Source organism: Neolamprologus multifasciatus, unplaced genomic scaffold (genome assembly GCF_963576455.1).
Source record: "Neolamprologus multifasciatus unplaced genomic scaffold, fNeoMul1.2 chr03_unloc_1, whole genome shotgun sequence".
In the NCBI taxonomy this organism is placed as follows: domain Eukaryota; kingdom Metazoa; phylum Chordata; class Actinopteri; order Cichliformes; family Cichlidae; genus Neolamprologus; species Neolamprologus multifasciatus.
In genome coordinates this window covers 1,263,290-1,287,476 of record NW_028181971.1, presented here as the reverse complement: position 1 = coordinate 1,287,476, position 24,187 = coordinate 1,263,290, and the positions used below count along the sequence as shown (strand labels likewise).

General features: G+C 42.9%; 2 protein-coding genes across 3 annotated transcripts in view; both read right to left on the bottom strand.

Annotated features, from left to right (window-relative positions):
• LOC146490539 (stonustoxin subunit alpha-like) overlaps nucleotides 1–24,176 on the bottom strand; it is a 164,984-nt gene extending 140,808 nt beyond the window's left edge. The window contains exon 1 of one of the 2 annotated variants that reach the window (XM_085152984.1): nucleotides 24,091–24,176. The gene's annotated coding sequence lies outside the window, so the exon portion shown is untranslated. Of the gene's footprint in view, nucleotides 1–13,866; nucleotides 13,884–24,090 lie in introns of those variants that run through there. The other variant, XM_085153005.1, reaches the window with a different exon arrangement.
• Nucleotides 787–24,187, bottom strand: LOC146490538 (protein NLRC3-like). The gene is given in 11 exon segments (XM_085153103.1): nucleotides 787–4,830; nucleotides 4,979–5,025; nucleotides 8,331–8,504; nucleotides 13,867–14,040; nucleotides 16,883–17,659; nucleotides 17,661–18,681; nucleotides 18,811–18,997; nucleotides 19,160–19,238; nucleotides 20,236–20,337; nucleotides 20,594–20,723; nucleotides 24,091–24,187. Coding segments are annotated over 10 exon segments (3,234 nt in total). The 5' UTR covers nucleotides 20,713–20,723; nucleotides 24,091–24,187; the 3' UTR covers nucleotides 787–4,276.

Genomic DNA, 24,187 nt, shown 5'->3' with positions numbered 1-24,187 from the left:
TTCTGTGAGAAAGTTTCCTGCTGTGTTTCCTGTCTGTGGACAAACACGAGTGTTTCAGCTGAGGACTTGGTTCCTTCCACCTGTCCATACAGGACATCACGCCGTCTTTTCTCTTTAAATGCAGCTCCAGGTCCTTCCACGTGCTGCTCTGTATTTGTGCAGTTTGTAGTGTGTCCTGGGAAACGTAGCACACATGGTGTTCTTCTGCTGTTTCCTCCTTTCACTGAGTGTGAAACACTGACGCTGTGCTGTTGTTCACAGAGGGGAGCTGATTCTAGCTGCAGCTGGACTCTGTCATCTAACTGAATGTGTTGGTGCTGATCACGGGGCTCTGAGGGGGGAGCAGCAGGAGGACTCTGGATACTGACGTCAGTGTATCTGTGGAAGCTCACACAGCGTGTCTCTGTCATTCAATATTGTGCTATATATTGTATCTATGCAAAGATGAACAGACTGTGTATTCACTGGTCTCTGTGCTGCTGACTGCTTTGCTGCAGCTCTGATGTCATCATCACTCCCTCCTCCACCCTCAGCAGTCCCAGCATGCTGCTGTGGTGCACCCCACCCTCACTCTACACCTGAGCCATAGACCACACCCTCCACCTCAATATACACCACAGTTTTCTCTGCTATGGAAATGAGATCAGGAGGAAATCATTATTATTATTATTGAATAAATGTTCACATTAATGTGGGCTTATTTGTTTCATATTAGAAACATTAGTTGAGTCTTTTTAGTATAAAATGGTGAAAGTCCCTCTTTTTGCTCCTCCCCTCACCTGTGGATGGACGGTGCTGTTACCGTGGTGACAGCTTGGATGTGTTTCAGTCCTGCCTGGTTATCACTGCAGGAATCTTTACTTTCACATTTATTACAGGTAATAACTCTGATTTTTCTGTGTATTATGAACTAAATGTATCCTGATACACACAGAGATGGATGAGCAGAGGTCACATGATGAAAGAACAAACATGGAGTCTTTGATTTATTTAGATATTTATTGATGAATGCAAACAAACCCTGACACTGAACCATCGTCCAGCTTTCACAGAACAAACCTGATCACATGACCTGCTGACCCAAACAGTGAAAAGCTCCATGGCAACAACAACAAACAGCCTCACATATGTTAACAGAGGCTGTTAGAAGCACAGAGTCTTTAAAGTCTTTCTCCTGTTTGTACACAGATCTCTGCACATCTTCATCACAGTTACTCACAGATGTGCAGAGTGTGTGGATATCAAAGCTAAGTTTCCACCATGTTTGTAGTCTGTACTGGGACTCATGGAGCATCTCTCTATGAGCACTCAGTGCTTTAAACAGTGAGTCCCAGTTTAACCAGCAGCCTTCACACCACACATCACACAGACATGGAAACTTCAAACCCTCAGACTGAAGACACCATCAGAAATAAATAGATTGTGATGAAGATGAAGAACTGGAACAGTTTGCTGTGGTTTCTTCTGTTCCTGTCAGAAATAAGAGTCTGGCAGCACTTTGCTCTCCTTCCACATGTTTAAGGAGGAAGTGAAGAAGAGCGAGTCAGTCGTCTTCCTCTGTGGGCCCAACATCAGGCAGCAGCCACGTATTTTTAAAAACCCAGCACACTGCTTCAAAAACACTGAGTCCAGGTGACCAGAGTCATGTGATCAGTGAGGTCTTCACTCAGGACGTCACAGCTTCAGGACCTGATTCAGAGGTTTATAAGGAAGTGGATCATTGGTGCTGATGTTGTGTGAGAGCTGGTGAACCATGGGGAACATAAATAACAACCAGGCCATCAGCAATTCTACCCCCAGCTCTAAAACCTGGTCATCAAGGAAGCAACCAGGAAATATCTGCTGTGTGTAAAAACAGCAACACAAGAATCCAGAATGAAGACAAGAAACTCAAAGCTCACACACAAAACAGGTGGAGCTAATTTTGTGACGTGTTTTTGTAAAAACACCACAGAAGTGAATCATCAAAGTTTCCATGTGAGGTGATGATGCTGCTGCAGAGTTTCTGTGAACCTCCTGTGACCCCGCCTCCTCATACAGAGACATCTTATTGCTCTTCAAACTGCATCACGTGGACACATGTGATTGTGTATTGTAGTATTGATCCCAATGCTGGTATTAGTACTGGATCAATAACACTGGATGGATGCGTTCAGCATGGAGCCCCTGAGCTGTGTTACAGACAAACATGGAAAACTGACAGGTCTGTGTCATTCACAGTCTGTAACACTTCTAAACAACAGAGGCTGACCCAAGTGCCTCAGAGCCAGGCACGCTCACATCACAGCTCTCTAAATAAGCCAGTTTCAAAATAAGAGCTGAAAGCTGTGTTTGGTTGTGTTAGCTTATTATTGTGGAGACTAACATTCAGTGATCATGTGTTCAGACTCATAATAATTACTCTCAGAAATCCTGATCTTTGTATTTACTGTGTGTTGGATCAATAACTGGGATTCATCATATCACACAGCTGTGCTGCTGCTGCTGGTGATGTCAGCACATCTGGAACAATACGAGGTATCTGCTACCAGACTGAGCAGGACGTGAGACCTGTGGACTGTTTAAAGCTGTCCCTCCACAGCTCACTCAGACCTGATCCACACCTCAGTGATATTCTCTGACTTCCTCAGTAGAGACAGAAACCATTCAGATCTGGGACGATCAGCTGACTGATGATGTCACACAGACTGTGTTTTTCAGGAACAGTGATTATGATGTGAGCCTGCTAGCTGACAGCAGACCTGATGAAACCACATGTTGACATCTGTGAGGACAGACTGGACTCTTTGACTGCACCTTGGTTCTCCTCAGAGGTCTGTACAGGAGCATGTCCACCCCCACTGAAGATCTCAGTCACTGTGAAACATAGAAAGCTGCTTGTGTAGCCTCTGCCTCACATGTAGATACAGCTACAGGTTTCTCTGTCAGTCAGACTGAAACAGTGTCCTGATGCTGCATCATTCAGCTCTGTGCCCCAGTCAGCATCACTGTGAGCTACCAGTGTCAGTGTTTCTGCCCTTTTCCTGTAACACTACACTCAGCACAGGCTCAGCTGCTATCCAGTGTTGGACTTTGGCTTCAGCTGCTGTGATAGATCCTCTAACATAGATCAGCTCTGCTACATGTTGTTAGATAAGTGCAGCTGCCTGTCATGTCCTGATGTTTCTCTGGCTCAGCAGCTTCTCCATCAGAGGTTCACATGGAGCTGATCCAGTATCTCCAGTAACTGTGTTCTGTGCCTCACTGGTTCATCCTTCTGTCTGTGTGACGTCAGTCAGATGTTGAAGTTAAACTCTGTAATCTTCACTGTGTCACAGAGTTCAGTGAGTCCCGTTATTCACAGTATCAATCAGATCATCAGAGAACAGCTGATCAGCAATCAGTGGTGCCAACAGCACCTCCTGTGGTGAGAGGATGCAATAATGCAATGTAGCATTTTTACACTCAACACTTCCAGTCATGGAAACTGTCTGTTGGATCTGTTTGACGTTGCTTTCTTGTGTTGCTTTCTTGGTTAGAGTTCCTCACAAATGTCCAGATCATTCTTCTAATGAGGCGTCGACCATGTTTTCAGTTCTTTGGAAGAAAACATCGCCCTTTGCCATCCTTACTTTTCTTTGACTTCTTCAAATGCAGCTGAACTCCACCTGGTGTTTTATTGGACTTTGCAGCTGTTTCTGGTCATCAGTTCATTCCTGCAAACCTCTGAACCTGAACAACAATGATGCTGCATTGCTGGCTGATCCCAAAAGGTTGATTCTGTTCATCTGGACGTTTTCAGAAACGTTTGCTCACTGATCAGGTGACTTCTTCAGTCTCAGCTGACTGCAGCTTTACAAGCTTACAAACAGCACATTTGCACAATGACTGAAACCAGCAGCAGCAGCACCTGATATATATGATACTAATATAATACATATACATATATAATCCATACTAATGATGAAGGAACTGAGCTCACAGTCCATTGTTCATTCAGTGAACTACTCAGTTTATTTTGGGCCTCAGAAATGCTCACTCTGTTTGTACATCACTGTCAGCAATAGACTCATTCTGCTGTGTGGACAGGAACACATGTGACATCACTTCCTGTTTGTTTGTGACTGAAGAGGAAGAAGTTTACAAGGAATCATTTAGAAGAGTTTCAAACATCAACTGATTGAATCCATGAATCTGAAAACGTGTTTGTGAGTGAAAGAGACAGACATGTACAGACTGAACTATCTGTTCAACAGTCAGAGTGTTTCTGTAACAGGAGACACTCTTTACACCCCACTCAGCACAGGGACACTGAGGAACCAGGCCAGACTGTAAACCCAGGATAAAGAGTTTGAGTGAATGTGGTGTTGAAGGTGTGGAGGTGGATCAGAGTGTCAGAGGAGACTCTGTAGAAGGACAGAGTGCCAGCAGGACAGTCCACATACACTGCTGCTCTGTTAGAGACAGAGGAGGAGGAGGAGGAGGAGGAGGAGGAGGAGGAGGAGATGGATGTTGATCTGTTATTGTGACCGACAGACTGAGGACCATTATAATCACAGCTCAGACTCCAGGACTGATCATTCCATCCAAACAAACAGTCATCACTGCCTCCTTTCCTTCTGATGTTTCTGTAACTCACTGATATACGAACGTTTCCTCTCCACTCGACCTCCCAGTAACAGCGACCAGTCAGACCATTTCTACACAGCAGCTGAGGATAAAAACCATCAAATCTGTCTGGATGATCAGGATATGACTGATCCTCCTCCACATGTGTCACCTTCCTGTTGTTGTCAGACAGTTGGAGCCTTTTGTTTACTGTGTTTGTGTCGATTGTGAGTTGACAGGAATCTGATGGAGAGAACAAACACAATCCAGCTGCAGTTATTGATCCATCATCTGTTCATTGATTGACACTTTGATGATGACTCCTGACATGATGAAGATGGTTGAATGTGTGCTGCTTTGTTTTCATGAATCCCATTAAAAACACACTTACACTTCTTCAGACCTGGTCTCAACCATCGGACTCCAGCAGGCTCCACCCTGAAAGGAGGAGGGGGGTCAGAGCAGCACGGTTAGCATGCACACATGGACATTACATGGCTCTCATACACACACTGTTACACACTGAGCTCAAAGCTCGGCTCCACTGTTTTATTCAAAGAAATCTACATTTATTTATCAGCACATTTAAAAACAGGTTTAGCCAAAGTGCAGATGGTGTGAAACCTGATGATGGCAAGGTGGAGGCTATTGCCAGGATGCCCAGCCCCACCAATGTAGAACAACTCAGGCAGGTACTCGGATTAATAAACTATGTTGGAAAATTCCTGCCAGGCCTGTCCACGGTGCTGCACCCCCTCTCCAACCTACTCAAAAAAGAGACTGTATGGGTTTGGGGCGAGCCTCAGGAGCAAGCATTCAATAAAGCAAAAACAATGCTCGTGGCTGCACCAGCACTTTGTTATTATGATGCAGGCCGATCAACAGTTGTCAGTGCGGACGCCAGCAGCTATGGCCTGGGTGCTGCGCTGTTACAAAACAATGACGGGGAGTTACGGCCCGTTGCTTTTTGTTCTCACACGCTCACAGACACAGAGAAAAGATATTCGCAGATCGAAAAAGAGTGTTTAGCATCTGTCTGGGCCTGCGAACGTTTTACCCGCTACATCCAAGGCATGGGTCATGTACGTCTACAAACTGACCATAAGCCCTTGGTGCCTTTGATCAACTCATACGACCTTGATAAAACACCACTGAGATGTCAGAGGCTGCTGATGCGACTGATGCAATTCAATGTCACTGCTGAGCATGTTCCTGGTAAACAGATAGTGGTGGCGGACGCACTCTCCAGACATCTACTGCACGGATGCTACCCGTCCGAGACAGACAGCCAGGTCAAGGCATATGTGAGCAACATAGTGACAAGCAAACCTATCAAGTCACATAAGTTGGAGGAAATTCGTAGAGCTACACAAAGGGACCCAGAGCTTCAAAAAGCAATCATCTTCATCAGACAAGGGTGGCCTCGGAGAATGGCAAAGATCTCACCACTGCAAGGCTTTTATGCAGCCAGAAGCCACCTTTCAGAATCAGATGGTCTAGTGCTTTACCACGATCGCATCGTAATTCCCACAGCACTCAGACCCAGTGTCCTTGACCAATTACATGAATTACCAGTCAATAGGGACACGGTGTGCCAAAGAGATGCTGCAGCTAAGGACTCTTACAGATTCTTCTACAACCGCAGACATTCAGCTCGTCCACTTCCTGAGCTTCTCCCAGGCCAGGATGTTGTAGTGAAGCTTGACGGGGAAAAGGGGTGGACGACTCCAGCCAAGGTCATCAGTAAGCCTAAGGAGCCGAGATCCTACTTGGTGGAGATGGCGAATGGGAACGTGACTCGCCGCAACAGACGACACCTTCAGCCTGTCCCAGGCACGCTGATCCTGAGGAGCAACAGCAGAGCACTGTTCCAGCTACACCGACTACTCCAACTAAAGAGACGGCTGCTTCCCAAGAACCACCAGTAAGGCAGACATTACCAATCCCTGTCCCGGGGTCTCCTCTCCAGCCTACCACACCTGTGAGAGTGATTTCCAGGGGGCGGGAGATTAAAGTACGTCTCAGATTCAGAGACTGAGGACTATCTCCTTTCTATGTTCTAAGGGCAGAATAATTCCTTTTCAGGACTGAGGGTAGTCTACCCCCGTGATGTCCTGCGTTCTGACAACACTGTTTTATGTTTAAAGTAGTTTTGTTAAAGGGCGAGATGTTGTGAAATCTGCTTATGTTGTCCTAGTAAGGCTACTATGGGGGCAGCCACTAGAGGTCACTAGTATACTGGTGTGTATATGTGTTTTCCAGAAATTGATGTAGCCACGTACACTGCTGCTACAATTCAATAAAAAGCGGTTCGTGTTTGAGAACCCTGCGTCTTATTGCCTCCGAACATGACAGCAGCTAATGCGAATACCATATTTTCTTGCCTTATAACAATGTGAACAGCTAATGCTAAGCAGGTGCCGTTAGTAGCTAATACTAATTTGAGGTGAATTAGCATTATCCGCTTATGCTAACAATGTTTTTTCTTACTTTTTAACAATACGCCATCAGTGGCTAATTCTAATTTTAGATGAAAAAGGATTAACAGCTAATGCTCATACTGTTTGCTTTGTAAGAATGACAGCAGCTAATGATACGAAGTCTACTGTTATTAACTAATGCTAATTTGATGTGAATTAGCATTATCCGATAATGGTAACTCTTTTCCCCTGCATTATAACAATGTCAGGAGTTAATGCTAAGTAGGCTGCCATTAGGGGCTAACTTTAAATAGGGGTGAGTAATTATTAGCAGCTAATGCTAATACCGTTTTCTCTTGTGTTAAAATGATGTGACGTTAATGCTAAATAGGCTGCCATAAGTGACTCTTTTCCCTTGCATTATAACTATGTGAAGGGTTTATGCTAAGTAGGCTCCCATTAGCAGCTAAAGCTAATTTGAGGTGAATAAGCATTAGTAGCTAACGCTAATACCCTTTTCTCTTTTGTTATAATGATGCGAAACGTTAATATTGTTCTCAAACAACAGAATGAGAATGAAATATTGATTCTAACAGGGCCCATAAACAGCATTAGCTTAGCAGCATTAGCTTATCAGAGTTTCCATCATGGTCACACAAATCCTTAGCAGAACAAAGTGGCCTACTTAGCAATTGCTGCTCAAGTTGTAGAAAGCAAAGGGAAAACAGTATTAGCATTAGCTGCTAAATGTGCACTTGAGAACAAATCTATTGTGAATTCAGCCGTGAATGTAGAGTTTCCAGTAAGCTTCCATTTCCAAATGTTAGCTGCTCCTGTCTGGCTCTTTGTCACACACACAGACTGAAATGATTCACAGCCTTGTTTCATCCTTTTGTCAGTGTCACTGACTGTCACTGTGACTGTGGACATACAGCATGGGAAACATACACATGGCTGACACTTTATTAGGTACACAGTGCCCACTATCTCAGGTATAGTACATCTGTGACCTAATAAAGTGTATCTAAAGTTACAAAATTTTGACTCTGTCCAAATATTTATGGACCTAACTGTAGGTCTACTTTTAATGAAACCCTCAACATGACTTATCAGTTATCATTAATGTTCCTGAAAACAGACTCCTTGGAGACCCCCTACATAAATATCCATGTACTATCCAGCTAGACTAGTGTGTCTGTCCCTGAAAATATTCCAGCATGTGTGATTGTTAATGTCTCATCTGCAGGAAACAAACAGGAAGTGAGTGAAGAACACAGGAAATGTTTCCAGCTATTCCTTCTCTATCAGACATTCTCTCCATACCTGACAGTGTCCAGTCTCCAGCCTGGATCCTTCAGTCCAGCCGACAGCAGCTTGATTCCTGAGTCACCTGGATGATTGTAGCTCAGGTCCAGCTCTCTCAGATGGGAGGGGTTGGAGCTCAGAGCTGAGGCCAGAGAAGTACAGCCTTCCTCTGTGATCAGACAGCCTGACAGACTGCAGACACACAAAACAATCCGTCTGTTATCCATCTCTATGGCAGCATAACTAAGGGATGGTTCAGGGTCACCTGATCCAGCTCTAACTATAAGCTTTATCAAAAAGGAAAGTTTGAAGCTGATCTTCAAAGTAGAGAGGGTGTCTGTCTCCTGAACTCAAACTGGGAGCTGCTTCCACACCCAGTCCAACATAGCCAGGCTTTCTTAGCTGCTTTGACAAAACCTCAAATCCCAGTCAGAGATGATGAGCATCATCACAGTGATGATCATTTCTCTGTTAACCCAGGCTTTCTGCTTCAGGATCTGTGCACGCTCACAGATCAAGCAGACCTTTAAACATCATTTCACTAAATGGATGGACTGAGCTCGGCCTTCAGATTAACTGGTGCCAGAGATCATAAAGAACGTCAAACAGTCAAATTCAACACTTTTAATGGAAATATGAGATGAATGCTGCAGACAATCATGAACCTGCTGAATTCATGAACATCAAGAATGCAACGAGTGGTAAAATAAAGATTTGACCTCAGTGTGCTCAGTGTTACTGTCTATTCCTAACATATCCCTAACATGATAGCTGCACCTTAGAGCTCTAAAACTGGAACTGACACATATTTAAACTCTACATGTTACTCAGTACATTCAGTTCTGACACTCGTCCACAGCCCAACAAAGGAAACATGGATATCACATCAGTTTGTCACCAAAGTCTAATTATTAGGGCAACTTAACCTGTTATTATCTTGTTAACTCATTAACTGATTAACGTCAGCAATAATTTTTAATAATTGATTTTTATATTAATTATTATTGAATTAATAATTCAATATTTATGGAGGACTTTTTTCTAAATTAGGCTCAATTATGTGACAGACATTTAATCCCATGTCAGTTTGGCCTCATCCTGGGCCAGATTATCCAGCACACACTCTGACCACAGGCCCAGGGGCCACGCACAGCTGGGCTCCATCCAAGAGACAGGAATCAAACCAACACAATAATAAAAAGCACCATGTGATCTTCTTAAATCTTCAAGACAAACGTAGTAAAAACATGAGCATATTTGTTTCTAATAAAATGATGTGACAGGTAGAACAGAGTAAAGTGGTGGTGTTACAGCCTTTCTCCCCTCTGCTGCCGAGGCTGTTAGTCTCTCCCAAACTCAGCTACAGGACTTCCAAATGAATAAAAGCAGCAGAAGTGGCTTTACAAATGAAAGAGGAAGAGTAGAAGAAGGCCACCCTGACCATCACTCCAGCTGAAAACATAACACTTCCATTAAAGTTGGTGAGAAAATGTTGAGCAGGATGAGCTGCTGGCTAATCTGGAGGCTGTAGCAGCAGCTCACAGTCACAGTGGATTTCCACTCATGAAAAAGCTCTGGCTGCTTCATTTCTCATCTCATATCAGAGACTTTAATGCTTCACTGAAGCTGTACTGTGATGCTTACATATTCAGCCCAATGTGCTCTGTATTGTTTTATGCAGGTCATCTAAACAGGAATGAGCAGCTCATTTCAATATAAAAGGTTGGAACTGTAAAGAAAACAAACAGAGCTCATAAACTGAAACTGATTTCATTTTTTCAGCTGGAACATTTTAGTTGTTTATTTTTCAATACATACATAATTATATTTACATTAAGTCTTATTATTGCCCTTTTCCCTGTCAGTCACCGCCAATGTTCCCTGTAATGTTTCATGTGTCTGAACGAACACACAAACTCTCTGAGCAATCGCTTGGGGCAGTGTGAGCAATAGCAGACGTGTGCACTGTGGTCACGCTAGCCTCCAATCCATCCAAGTTACATGGTTTATTAAAATAATCAAATTACAGCATTTATGTTAGACTACTTTCAATTAACTGCTTTAGCCCACTTACAATGAAAATTAAAAAAAAAAATCTTGTTCATGACCTGTGTAGCATGTTAACACTATTGGAAGTAAAAATAAATTGAACTCCAATTTTGAAAACAACTTTCTTTCTTCTTTTTATTAAATAAAGCTCTGACTTGTATTATGAGTCTGTGGTCTGGGAGAGAGTCTGTAACTCTGTCTGCAAAATACAGTAAATAATGACCAATGTTGTACAATTAATTATATAGTTACTTCTTCAAAGAAGTAACTTAGTTTTGCAAACAACAAGTTTGTTGCAATTAATACTGAATACTATTGTTGTTATAAACAACGATAGTATTCAGGAAGAAAACCAAACATTGCAGATATTTTTATCATAACTCTGGTGTTACGTGGCCGATCAACACAATTTAAAAACTGGTATAAAGTCCACACTTTTTCCATCAATTTTTCCGTCTGTCCTGCTCACATCTCCAATGGTTGTACACGTTGTCATTAACATGGCTTCACTCCACATCAGCCGCTTTGCTAGCTAAAACACCGGTGTCGGCACATAAGGACGTTGTCATAGCCTGTCAACCACGTTGATTAGCTGCGTAGATACGAATGTGAATCGCGTGATTGGCTGGACTATGGGATAAGGTGGCATCATTCTAATCCCATACGGGAGCAGCCAGTCACTTACTGACTAACACTGCAAAACAGAATTGTTAAAGTTTTAATTTTAATTTCAATTCAGGTTAGATTCTTTTTTTTTGTGCGCAAAGCAGATTTTCTGTGTGCAGAGACCGTGCCAGCAGCGCACAATTGCTCACGCGCGCAGCTTAGAGGGAACATTGGGCACCACCACAGTTCACTTCAACAAAACTTTACTTCAGACTTGTTTTCATGTTTTGATTCAGTGATGAGAGCCGTTTCCCCCATGTCCAGTCCTTGTACTAAGCTAGGCTAAACATGTCCAGTGCCTGTCTCTGTGCAGCTTTTAATCTGATGTTAATAAGGTAGAAATGGAGGAAGAAGAAAATGACTTCATCAATCAACATGCAACCCAAATGATGAGGTGGTGGTGAGTTATTACTGTTGTTTATGATCCCCTACATTATCCTACATTCAAATATAAACTCCAGCAACAATAGTGTTTGTGTTCCTAAAAGGATTTCATGAATGTGTTATTGTTCATGTCACATCTGTACGAAACAAAGAGGAAGTGAGGTTTATCCATCATGATCACAAACTGTTCCAGCATGTAAACCTGAGATCTGTGTGGAGCAGCTGAACTGTACGATGTGCTCAACACAAACATTATTTACCATCAGTTACTGTGTGACTTTAGTTTTAATAGCACATGGCAACATTCAGACGTGAATCTATACAGTAACAATTTGATTTGTTAGAGTGAGGAGACTGTTGAAGGGAACGATGAGGGGAAACTGTAACAGCAGCAACAGAAACAAGGAGACAAAGCTGAAGTCTGGGTTCCTCTATGCTACACACAACCTCCTGCTCCTGTGCTTTAGTAAACACATAAATATCTCCAAGTACACTTACTTCAAAAACTCTATTAAACTCATTACAAGTTTACTTCAACTTTAAATTACTCACAACATCAGCACACATGAGCAAACACAGTAACTCACACAGCCTCAGTTGAGTCACTTTAATACAAATATACAGTGGGGCAAAAAAGTATTTAGTCAGCCACCGATTGTGCAAGTTCCCCCACTTAAAATGATGACAGAGGTCAGTAATTTGCACCAGAGGTACACTTCAACTGTGAGAGACAGAATGTGAAAAAAAAAATCCATGAATTCACATGGTAGGATTTGTAAAGAATTTATTCGTAAATCAGGGTGGAAAATAAGTATTTGGTCAATAACAAAAATACAACTCAATACTTTGTAACATAACCTTTGTTGGCAATAACAGAGGTCAAACGTTTACTATAGGTCTTTACCAGGTTTGCACACAAAGTAGCTGGTATTTTGGCCCATTCCTCCATGCAGATCTTCTCAAGAGCAGTGATGTTTTGGGGCTGTCGCCAAGCAACACGGACTTTCAACTCCCGCCACAGATTTTCTATGGGGTTGAGGTCTGGAGACTGGCTAGGCCACTCCAGGACTTTCAAATGCTTCTTACGGAGCCACTCCTTTGTTGCCCGGGCGGTGTGTTTTGGATCATTGTCATGTTGGAAGACCCAGCCTCGTTTCATCTTCAAAGTTCTCACTGATGGAAGGAGGTTTTGGCTCAAAATCTCACGATACTTGGCCCCATTCATTCTGTCCTTAACACGGATCAGTCGTCCTGTCCCCTTGGCAGAAAAACAGCCCCATAGCATGATGTTTCCACCCCCATGCTTCACAGTAGGTATGGTGTTCTTGGGATGCAACTCAGTATTCTTCTTCCTCCAAACACGACGAGTTGAGTTTATACCAAAAAGTTCTACTTTGGTTTCATCTGACCACATGACATTCTCCCAATCCTCTGCTGTATCATCCATGTGCTCTCTGGCAAACTTCAGACGGGCCTGGACATGCACTGGCTTCAGCAGCGGAACACGTCTGGCACTGCGGGATTTGATTCCCTGCCGTTGTAGTGTGTTACTGATGGTGACCTTTGTTACTTTGGTCCCAGCTCTCTGCAGGTCATTCACCAGGTCCCCCCGTGTGGTTCTGGGATCTTTGCTCACCGTTCTCATGATCATTTTGACCCCACGGGATGAGATCTTGCGTGGAGCCCCAGATCGAGGGAGATTATCAGTGGTCTTGTATGTCTTCCATTTTCTGATGATTGCTCCCACAGTTGATTTTTTCACACCAAGCTGCTTGCCTATTGTAGATTCACTCTTCCCAGTCTGGTGCAGGTCTACAATTCTTTTCCTGGTGTCCTTCGAAAGCTCTTTGGTCTTGGCCATGGCGGAGTTTGGAGTCTGACTGGTTGAGGCTGTGGACAGGTGTCTTTTATACAGATGATGAGGTCAAACAGGTGCCATTCATACAGGTAACGAGTGGGGGACAGAAAAGCTTCTTACAGAAGACGTTACAGGTCTGTGAGAGCCAGGGATTTTCCTTGTTTGAGGTGACCAAATACTTATTTTCCACCCTGATTTACGAATAAATTCTTTACAAATCCTACCATGTGAATTCATGGATTTTTTTTTTCACATTCTGTCTCTCACAGTTGAAGTGTACCTCTGGTGCAAATTACTGACCTCTGTCATCATTTTAAGTGGGGGAACTTGCACAATCGGTGTTTGACTAAATACTTTTTTGCCCCACTGTACCTCATTATTATGAATCTCACAGCTACCTGCTCATTGAACTGAACAATAATTCTGTTTTACCATTAAAACAAAATGTGTGACTGTAAAAAAATCTTCAGACAGTAATTAAGAATCTCCTAAGCAATCCAAAGATAAAGAAAAGTTCACCTGCCAATTCTATAAAGCTTGGTTGTTTATACAATAATATCATTTAATGATCAGCAGTGGGGATGTTTGGATCCTGACCTGAGAGTTTCCAGTGTACAATGTGGACTCTGCAGTGCAGCAGACAGAAGCTTCACATCTGAATCCCGCAGGTCATTATTACTCAGGTCCAGATCTTTCAGACTAGAGGACTGGGAGTTGAGAACCGAGGACAGAGCATCACAGCTTCTCTCTGAGAGGTTACAGCCACTCAGTCTGGAAGAAAACAAACAAACAAATTAATTAAATCAGTCAAATGAAACATTTTTAATGCCAGCATGCAATACAATTATTGGTTAACTAAATAGCTTTGTTAAAACACAACTCTTCTTCTATATAAGCACTTACTCCTTGTAAGCTCCACCTGCTCCACCTTCTGAGTCAGAAGACATGAAAACAAACTGTAAATCTATTAGAAACATGATTGGAAATCTTCTCAGATCCATTTGTACATTTAGAGCCTGATACTGAAATATAGCAGCACAAACATTCACAGCAGCAAAGGGTTCTTGCTGATCTGAGCTGGCTTGGCCCTGGCTTATTGAAGATTAAAAAAAGCGGAATCAGCTGTTCAAAACCCCACAAGGCTGCCTGCTGTGATTGAAACAATGGGACGGGTCGTGACTTCTCAAAATGGGCTCATTGAATGCAGCACGGATAAGATCTTGAAGAAGCTCATGGCGGTCGTGAGTTCTCAGACTTTGCTCTTTGAGCGCAAAACTGATAACCTCTCGGAGAAGCTCGTGGCTCTCCAACGGGAGATTGAGAGACGAGTGACGGACTGTTAGATCAGCTGTGAAATTGACATGCAGTTGTTCGCACCAAAGAAAACCACCATCATTTCATGCGGCTAACATACCGGCGCCAAGTGTTGTCTCAAGGCTGGAGCTGAACATAACAAATCTCACCCTGATAACAGACGGTGTTTAGACTGTTCCTTCCCATCCTAAGCATGCTTATCCCCTCCCGGTGCAGACGGTTGGTCGAGGGGACGAGTGCAAATGCTGCAGGCCCGGATGCGCTGTCTACACCGGCTGTCTCTCACCTTTTACCCATCCCTTTTGCTTGTCATGTGTTTCTATGGCACATTAAGAGTTTTCATGTGTTCTGCGCTAAGGTAATTTTTTTTCTTTTCTCAAACTGATCTCCCTGTTGGTGCTCAGTCTGGGGGGAGTTCTTTTTTCTCCTCATCTTTCCTGATGTTGTGCATTTTCTGCTGTTCGGTTCTGGGTTGCTGCTCTAGCGGCTGACCGGCCAGCTACCTAGCCTGACCTGTCTCCCCAATGTTATGTTTGTGTATTGTATGTATGGTTGGTAAGGTCAGTATCCTAATTGCCCCTTGAAAATAAATACAGTGTTCTGAATCTGAAAAGATTACAGAAGACGACTCTGTTCAGTAAATATTACGCTCATGCTGTCAAGAAATACCAAAGGTAGGTAAAACCCTGGTTGTTGCAGCCATCCAGTATGACATACTTTGTACTGTTCTGCTGCAGTTTGTGACACCTGGTTGATGAGTTGTGAAGGATGATGAAACAAACACTTCACTCAATGTTTTTCTTCTAAACTGGATGTAATTTTGGCAGCCAAGAGTTTTTTACAATCTGTCCCAGCTGCAAATAGGAACACAACAAATAACTGACTTTACCCACTTGGATCCTTATCATTCAAGATTGTGAAAAGATTCACTACTCAGAGAATACTGGTGACTTTAGATGAGAGAGATGATTTTGAAGATGATGAAGGGGAAGAGTTTTCAGAACTTGAGGCCTTTTGTCTTCACTGTATAGGACAGAGAAGATAGAAAGGGAGGGAGGTCTTGGGCAGACTCAAACCAGGCCCTGGAGTCACGACTCTAAATTCAGTACATGGGTCACCTGCTCAGCCAGGTAAGCTACAGCAGTCAGCAGTGTGTGAGTTAATTTGAAGACAATGATGACTATAAGTCAGGTAAAAAAAAATACTTATCATCAACCAACAAGGGGAAAACAGTGAGCTTGAATGACCAAGCTTTGTCCAAGGGTGGCTCACTCCTCGGTCTTCTTGACCAAGGAGTGAACCACCCTGCATGGCTATCAATGTGGTGCAACGAAGGCCATCATACAGTACAGGCCATCCAAGCTGATTTTTAACTTTTCGTCCCAAATACCACCTTAAAAATCATCTAGATTAGGAATGTTGGCTGATCTGAATTGTGTTCTAAATCCAATCACAACAAACAGAGAGCTGTTGTGTGTCCAAGGTGAACAGGAAGAATATATACATGCATAAAGTCAATAAAGTCAGAAGGTTTGCTTTAGACTGTGATGCAGTTTATCATCAAAGACTGACAAACAGGCACCATGCTGCCAATAAATGGCATCAAGTCTGACAAAAGTTTTTTTTTTAATCAAGATAACATTTTATAGCAACCACAGCAGAGATAACCAGGGAAGGTGTGCTTTAGGGGATATAGCTAAAACAGCTGGTTTCAGACTGAAGATGAACTGAGGTGCTGCACCCAAGTCTGCAGGTTCAGGGAGGGACAAACATTTGCGGCAACGAGATTGGAGTGAGAGGAGAGAGCAGGCCAACAACAACAAAGAAACAACAAACACACTGTGGAAGACCGAAGCAGAGTTTAATTTAAAGTGTAACTAAGGATGTTTCTCTGGCTGCCATGATTGACTGAGTAATTCAAATGCTTTCTTTAATGCAGGACCCACCATGCCTGTAAAAGCAAGTGTTTCACCAATATTTGTGACTAAAAATTAGACCTGCAGTAAAAATGTATCTACGAGCATGCATGTGAATATAAAGTATCACAACATTACGCACATGTAGCCTAAGTTTTTAAACAAAGACTGATAACATAACAGCAGCAATGAAGATCAGAGTTTATGGTGAATCCAGCGTCTCGAGTACACCGAGTTCTGGAGGCATCAAAGAGGGTACAGTTGTATTGGAGAAATCCCAAAACTTTAGGATACAAATTCATACAAAGACAGAAAGCCTGGTGAAATAAATTACTGACACAGTTGGATGTTAAAAGTAAAGACATGAGTACAAATGTACTCACAGAGCTTTGTTGGAGGCTTTGACCACTGGCAGCAGCCTCAGAAGAGCCTCCTCTGAAGCAGAGTATTTCTTAAGGTCAAACACATCCAGATCTTTTTCTGATGACAGTAAGATGAAGACCAGAGCTGACCACTGAGCAGGAGACAGTTTACCTGTGGAGAGACTTCCTGATCTCAGGGACTGTTGGATCTCCTCCACTAGAGAACGATCATTCAGTTCATTCAGACAGTGGAACAGATTGATGCTTTTCTCTGCAGACAGATTCTCACTGAGCTTCTCCTTGATGTACTGGACTGTTTTCTTATTGGTCTGTGAGCTACTTCCTGTCTGTGTCAGCAGACCTCGTAGGAGAGTCTGATTGGTCTGCAGTGAAAGACCTAGGAGGAAGCGGAGGAACAAGTCCAGGTGTCCATTTGGACTCTGTAAGGCCTTGTTCAGAGCACTCTGGTGGAGAGATTGAAGTTTTAGTTTGTTAAATAATTTAGATTTCTTGGAGGTTGTTTGTTGTTCTTCCATCAGATTGAGTCTAGAGTTGATGAAGGTCAGATGGACATGAAGAGCAGCCAGAAACTCCTGAACACTCAGATGGATGAAGCAGAACACCTTGTCCTGGTACAGTCCTCTCTCCTCTTTAAAGATCTGTGTGAACACTCCTGAGTACACTGAGGCTGCTCTGATATCGATGCCACACTCTGTCAGGTCTGATTCATAGAAGATCAGGTTTCCTTTCTGCAGCTGATCAAAAGCCAGTTTTCCCAGAGACTCCATCATCTTCCTTCTCTGGACTCCAGTGTGGATCTGTCTCAGCTCCTCCATCATACTTGACCTTCTTCACTTTGGCCTGAACCACCAGGAAGTGGATGTACATCTCAGTCAGGGTGTTGGGCAGATCTCCTCCCTCTCTGGTTTCCAGCACATCCTCCAGAACTGTAGCAGTGATCCAGCAGAAGACTGGGATGTGGCACATGATGTGGAGGCTTCGAGCTTTCTTGATGTGGGAGATGATCCTGCTGCCCTGCTCCTCATCTCTGAATCTCTTCCTGAAGTACTCCTCCTTCTGTGGATCAGTAAACCCTCTGACCTCTGTCACCATGCCAACACAGTCAGGAGGGATCTGATTGGCTGCTGCAGGTCGTGTGGTTATCCAGAGGCGAGCAGAGGGAAGCAGTTTCCCCCTGATGAGGTTTATCAGCAGCACATTCACTGAGGTGAACTTTCTAGGGTCAGTTAGGATTGTAGTTTTGTGGAAGTCCAGAGGAAGTCGACACTCATCCAGACCATCAAAGATGAACACAACCTGGAAGTCTTCAAAGCTGCAGATTCCTGCTTCTTTGGTTTCAGTAAAGAAGTGATGAACAAGTCCCACCAAGCTGAACTTTTCCTCTTTCAGCACATTCAGCTCTCTGAAAGTGAATGGAAATATGAACTGGATGTCCTGGTTGGCTTTGTCTTCAGCCCAGTCCAGGCTGTATTTCTGTGTCAAGACGGTTTTCCCAATGCCAGCCACTCCCTTTGTCAGCACTGTTCTGATTGGTTCATCTCTTCCAGGTGAGGCTTTAAAGATGTCTTCTTGTCTGATTGTTGTTTCTGGTCTGTCTGGTTTCCTGGATGCTGTTTCAATCTGTCTGACCTCATGTTCATCATTGACCTCTGCAGTCCCTCCCTCTGTGATGTAGAGCTCTGTGTAGATCTGATTCAGAAGGGTTGGGTTTCCTGCTTTAGAGATCCCCTCAAACACACACTGGAACTTCTTCTTCAGAGCAGATTTAAGGTTACGATGACAAACTGCAGCTTGAAGTTCTGAATGAGAAGAAAAATAAACACTCAATTCCAAAAAGAACTAATCTTTAAAAAGATGTTGCTCCATCTTCCATCTCTGGAAAATTTTCATTTATCCAAAAGTTTACGTTGTTAGATAAATTCTCTTATTGCTCTGCAGACGGTCAGCCAGCTCCTCCTGCTTCATTCTCCTCAGGAAGTTCACTGTGATCTTCACAAAAGCCTCTCTGCTGCTGCTCCTCTGACTCTCTAAGCATTCTGGGTAACCTGGACTCAGAACCTTCTGGATCTTCTTCAGCTCGTTCTTCACAAAAGTGATGATGTTGTCCTCCAGCAGCTGGAACAGAATACTTTATGAATGAGCCAATCAGACTGAAATCATGGAGCCAAACATCAGATCCATGTTGGACACACTGACAATCCACTGGTCTACAAAGAGCAGCATGGAGATGACTGTGAACAGAACAGATGTAACAGTAGTTGTTGTACATGTACAGACCATAAATATGGAGTCCAGCTGTGTTTGATGCTGCTGGGCAGACTGACCACTGGGAACCTCTGAGCTCTGCTGGTCCACTCTGTGGAGGAATCATGAAGAATTAGATCAACACAGGATAAAGATCCAGGAGTTTCTGCTCAAATAACTTCATCTAAATCAGGTTTGCCAAGCTTTAAACTCTCAGATTGTGAAAATATGGGTCATTTTTAGTAAGTTTATGGACGTCTGTTCAGTCGTGACGTAATGGTTGATTTTAAAGAAGCTCATTAAACTGAACCATCAGCAGATCACTGCTCCCAAACCAGAACATGATCCGAGGTCTCCCTCCACCACCACAACACCAGCTTTACTAACGTGGTAGATCAGTGTAGTACAGATCAATAACTGATGAGTCATTTGATCAAAATCACTGAGTGCTTCACGTCTGACCCTCTGATGCTTCTGTAGACATTTTGCATATTTAATGAATGTCTGACAGTTTTACATTCATTCTATGAATACAGTGGAAATGTTGTGTTATAGTCTCCATGTTTTTTCCAGCATCATAAATTCTTAAACTCAGAAAATTAGATTCTTTTTTCACAGCTGAAAGACAACAACATTTATTCTCTATTGAAATCTGCATCGTCCACTCCAAAGGTCACAATCTGAAGGTAACATCTGGTTTTGTTCCCTGTGATTAAATGTGAGCATCAGTATGGTGGGATTTATCCACTACATCCACACCACTGTGGTTCAGTGTTGTCCTGATGGAGTCTCATTAACAGCAGCCAGTATGATCCAGGCTTTAGCTGCTGGGTCTCTTTGTGACCTCTCAGACTGTTTAACAGATCAGACACAAAGAGAATCAGAGCAGCTCTGTTCTTTAAAGACAAACATGAACCCATTCAGGTCACACTTTCCCCACAGATATGAGCATCACTGTCCTCAAACAGCAAATGACCAAGTCTAACATTTGGATCTTTTCTCTTTCATTGTTTTCTTTTTAATGAATCTTTGTAACAATCTGAGGACGTTTCAGGTCATATTTATCCAGGAAACACAAACATGTAAAGGAGTCATCACAGCTCTCTGACCTCGTTGGTCCAGGTTCACCACTGAAGAATGGAGGTGGATCTTTGGACCCGTCACTCCTCACAGACGGACAGCTGGACCCTGCAGACTGTGACCTCTGACCTCTGCAGACACAAACATGATTGAAGCAGCTGTGATGACACAGACTGCAGATAATGCAGCCGTTTCCTGTCAGTAACAGTCCTCTTAGATTAGAGTTCAGCTTTTTACAGGAAAACTGGACAAAACTGATTTTTGTTACAAACTCAATTTCATTTCCTCTCAGCTCACAAACACAGTCAGACAATCAACCAGAATCAACACTAATTATAATGTCAGTGCAGAATTATTTCTGTAACCCAGTGAGTTCAGCTCTCTGACCTCGTTGGTCCAGGTTCACCACTGAAGTCTGGATTTCCACCTTTGGACCGGTCACTCCTCACAGACGGACAGCTGGACCCTGCAGACTCTGCTCTGTCCTCCTCTTCCTCCATCATCATCTTCAGTCAGTCTGAGAGGTAAACCACAAACACTCAGTGAGTTCACATTAACAGGAGTAAAAGAGTTACAGTCGCTGACCTCTGACCTGTCATGTGACCTAGAAACCAGGTCAATATGTCTGTAGGTTCGGAAAAAGACACTCACCATTGATCATGTGATGAGTCACATGATCAATAGTGGGTCAACAATATAACAACAATATAAACACTTGTTTCAAGGAGGAAACTGAGAGCCTGTTCACCAGGAGCACAGACATCTGGAGCACAGACACCTGGCGCACAGACATCTGGAGCAGCATGTCGATGCTGTTGGCTGAGATCTTGAAGACTGAAGTCCAGGCAGCTCCAGCAATGATCCACTGATGTGTTTTTATTCCATGTATGAATGTTTTTATTGACAGAGATGACGTTTGTGTGTCAGTGATGCAGTGACTGTTGTTGTTAACTTTACAGGCTGGTTAGACTCTATGAAACAGATCATACAGATCTCTGCATGTTAGAAGAGACTATTAAAGGTCATGAATGAGACAAAGGCAGGGATGCGTCCTTTACAGCTAAACAGCAGAGTGAGAGAACAGCCAGCACCTCTACATTTATCACATTATACAGCACATGTTTGATACTGACAGGGATGATAAGAATTTAGTGATTCTGATTCCATCATTGATATTACTTATTGATTCTCAGTAGCTCTGCTTTGACAGTCACCACCATCACTGAGCAGCATATCAAAGACATTTGTGCACATTAACTGCATGTTGTGGGTCAAATGTTTGTGCATGTTGGAGTGAGAGGGATTAGAAATATATTTTACTGCTATTGTTAATAATCATCATCATTACCATTGCATTAATAATACAATCTGCTGTATTGATATTGCATTCACATGTTTAAACATATTGGTACCCAATTAGCCTTTATTACAGGTGCAGTTATAACCACTCTAAACTGTTCAATTGAATCTATAATCTAAATGCTTTTGAATGCTTGTTATAATCTGAAATGTGTATGTGCTGGCCTTCCACCTGTCTGGTGGAAAAGGTTACAAGTTGAAACTGAGTGCAGTTCATGATGACACAAACACACAGTAGACTTTATCTCATTTATAGGTGAGAGGTTAATCATGTTTGCTTGTAACTCTAAAATTGTCTCTGTAAAAGAGGAATAGTTTCTTGTTGTCTCTGCAAAAAGAGGAACAGTTTGGTTTTCCAGACGGGAAGTGAAAGTCAGATGACAGGAAGCATCTGCTGTGGAGATGGAGACAATGTTAATTTTAAACTGTCTTAAGTCATTGTGGTTTTGAAACCTATGTATGAACTGTATCTGAGTGACGTTTAAGGGCGTCAGTAAATTTAAGCCCTGAAAGGTATAAAACACCTGCTTAGGCTCTGTAAGTCGGGGATCGGCGCTGTCTGCGTACAGCGGGCGGTCTTCCCACGCGTGTCATTAAAATCATCGTTTGACTCCGGATAAGTGTTGTTATTATGGAGAGTTGATTACCTCCTCTACCCCTCCTCATTATTTGAACCTTAACATTTTGGGAGGCTCGTCCGGTTATTGAGGAGGGAGAGTGAGTTGGAGGTGTAGACAGAGAAATCCGGGGTCCGAGGTGGTCAGACGGGCAGGCACGAGTGTCAGTGGTCGAAGTGAGTGGGCATAAGCCGGCTTATCCAAAGGTAAGGCACTACCTGTTGAATGATTTCCAAAGCGTGCCAAATTGGACATGGAAAAATTAAAGTCTACTCACTGAAATTACTGGTGAATGTCTGTTTTGATTTTGGTGAAAATCTCATGAGAAGTTAAAGCAGTTGGACTGCTAAAAGGATTTAATGCGGTTGGACCGCTAATGAGGATTTAAAGCAGTTGGACTGCTGAGTGAATTTAGTTTATTAGGGAATTTGGTCATTTATGGGTTAAAACCCTTATTGGTTATAAGGTTGGACCTGCTTCAGTCTTGCCAGGGACGCCTAGGCCTTGTCCTCTTAGAGGGATAGTCAGTTGGTCACTGTGGAGCTTGGGGCACTCCAGAATATCTAGTGGTTGGACCACTTTACCGTTTGGAACGGTATCTGCGCTTTTTTGGGCAGCAAAGGTTGGACCTTGGGTGTTGGACACTTTTAAATTGAGTTAGGGATTTTAGAGATGAGGCCAGAAACTGTTGGACAGATACTGGTTAATTGATTACAAAAAAGTTGGACTTTATCGGTTGGACCGTTAACTTAAATTTGTCGAAATTGTTTAGGCGCGAAAGCTGTGAGGCCTGACAGTGGTTGTAAATATAAGACGTCTGTGTATTATAAATAAGAGATCTCTGTGTGAAAGGAGGCTGAGTCTGTGCTGGAGCTATTTGTAGACTGTGTGTGTGTGTGAATGCAAATGAGGAGCGGTGATGCGCATGGAGATTGTTGCTTTTGGTTTAGAGTGTTATTGAGCTTTATAACTATTGTTTGCAAATATTGCTAAATGCCTGTAACTAAGATGCTGGTTTTGCTCATTACAAGAGTATAAATAGAGTTCGAATTGATTGCTGTGAATGTGTGATCTGTGACTGAGTTTGGATATATATATATAAATATATTGAGTGCATTGTATATGCTTAAGACTAACATATTACGTTCAGTAGTAATCTTTCTCCAGCAATAACTGCTGGTGTGTTTTATTTTTTTTAATTTCTTGTGTGTGCTGTGAGAATTAATAGAGGTTTCAATTGTTTGAGAGAGAAGGCGGTGTGTGCGAGACGATTCCTGATGTCTGAAAGAGCCCTGTGGAGCACGCTGAAGACTGATGTGAATGCTGACAAATGCAAAAAATTTAGTATAGTTAAAAGTGTGTGCGTGAAATTAGGGTGCATTGTTTTTAGATCAAGAATTAGTAGAACTAAAGAGTTTGATTAGGCTGTAAAATAGGAAAGAGGAACAGAAAATATGGTTAGGGGCAGCTGCATGTGCGAGAGGAAATGGTGTGTGTAACAGGAACTGCATGCCCATAAAGGGAACTGACTGAGACAAGTGAGCACCCAGAGAGAGAGAAACAGACGAGTTAAACTGTAGGCAGATGAAGCAAATGGAGGTTTTAAGAAGAGAAATGAAAAGGATATTAATTGTATGCGTTAGCGTGTCAAAGAGGTGGACTTCTCTCAACCTGGAACCTTGAGTACGGCGGCAAAACCATAGATTAACAGAATTGGGAAAAACAGGCCAGCTGAACTAAGCTGCACACAGCTGATGTTAGCCAGGAAAACATTACACACTGACTTTAATGGAGAGACCGGAAATACAAACACACACAGTTTGTTGTGTGAAGAAATCAAACATGAGCTGAACAAACAGTAAAGTTCCTAAAGACAAACTGTTAAAGGGGGAAACAAAGCAAACTTACAGTTTCTTCACACACCAACAACAAGCTCCACTCCACACCTGGACACTAAACACGGACACACAGGTGAGCTGCTTCCTGGAAGGAGGCGGGACTCCAC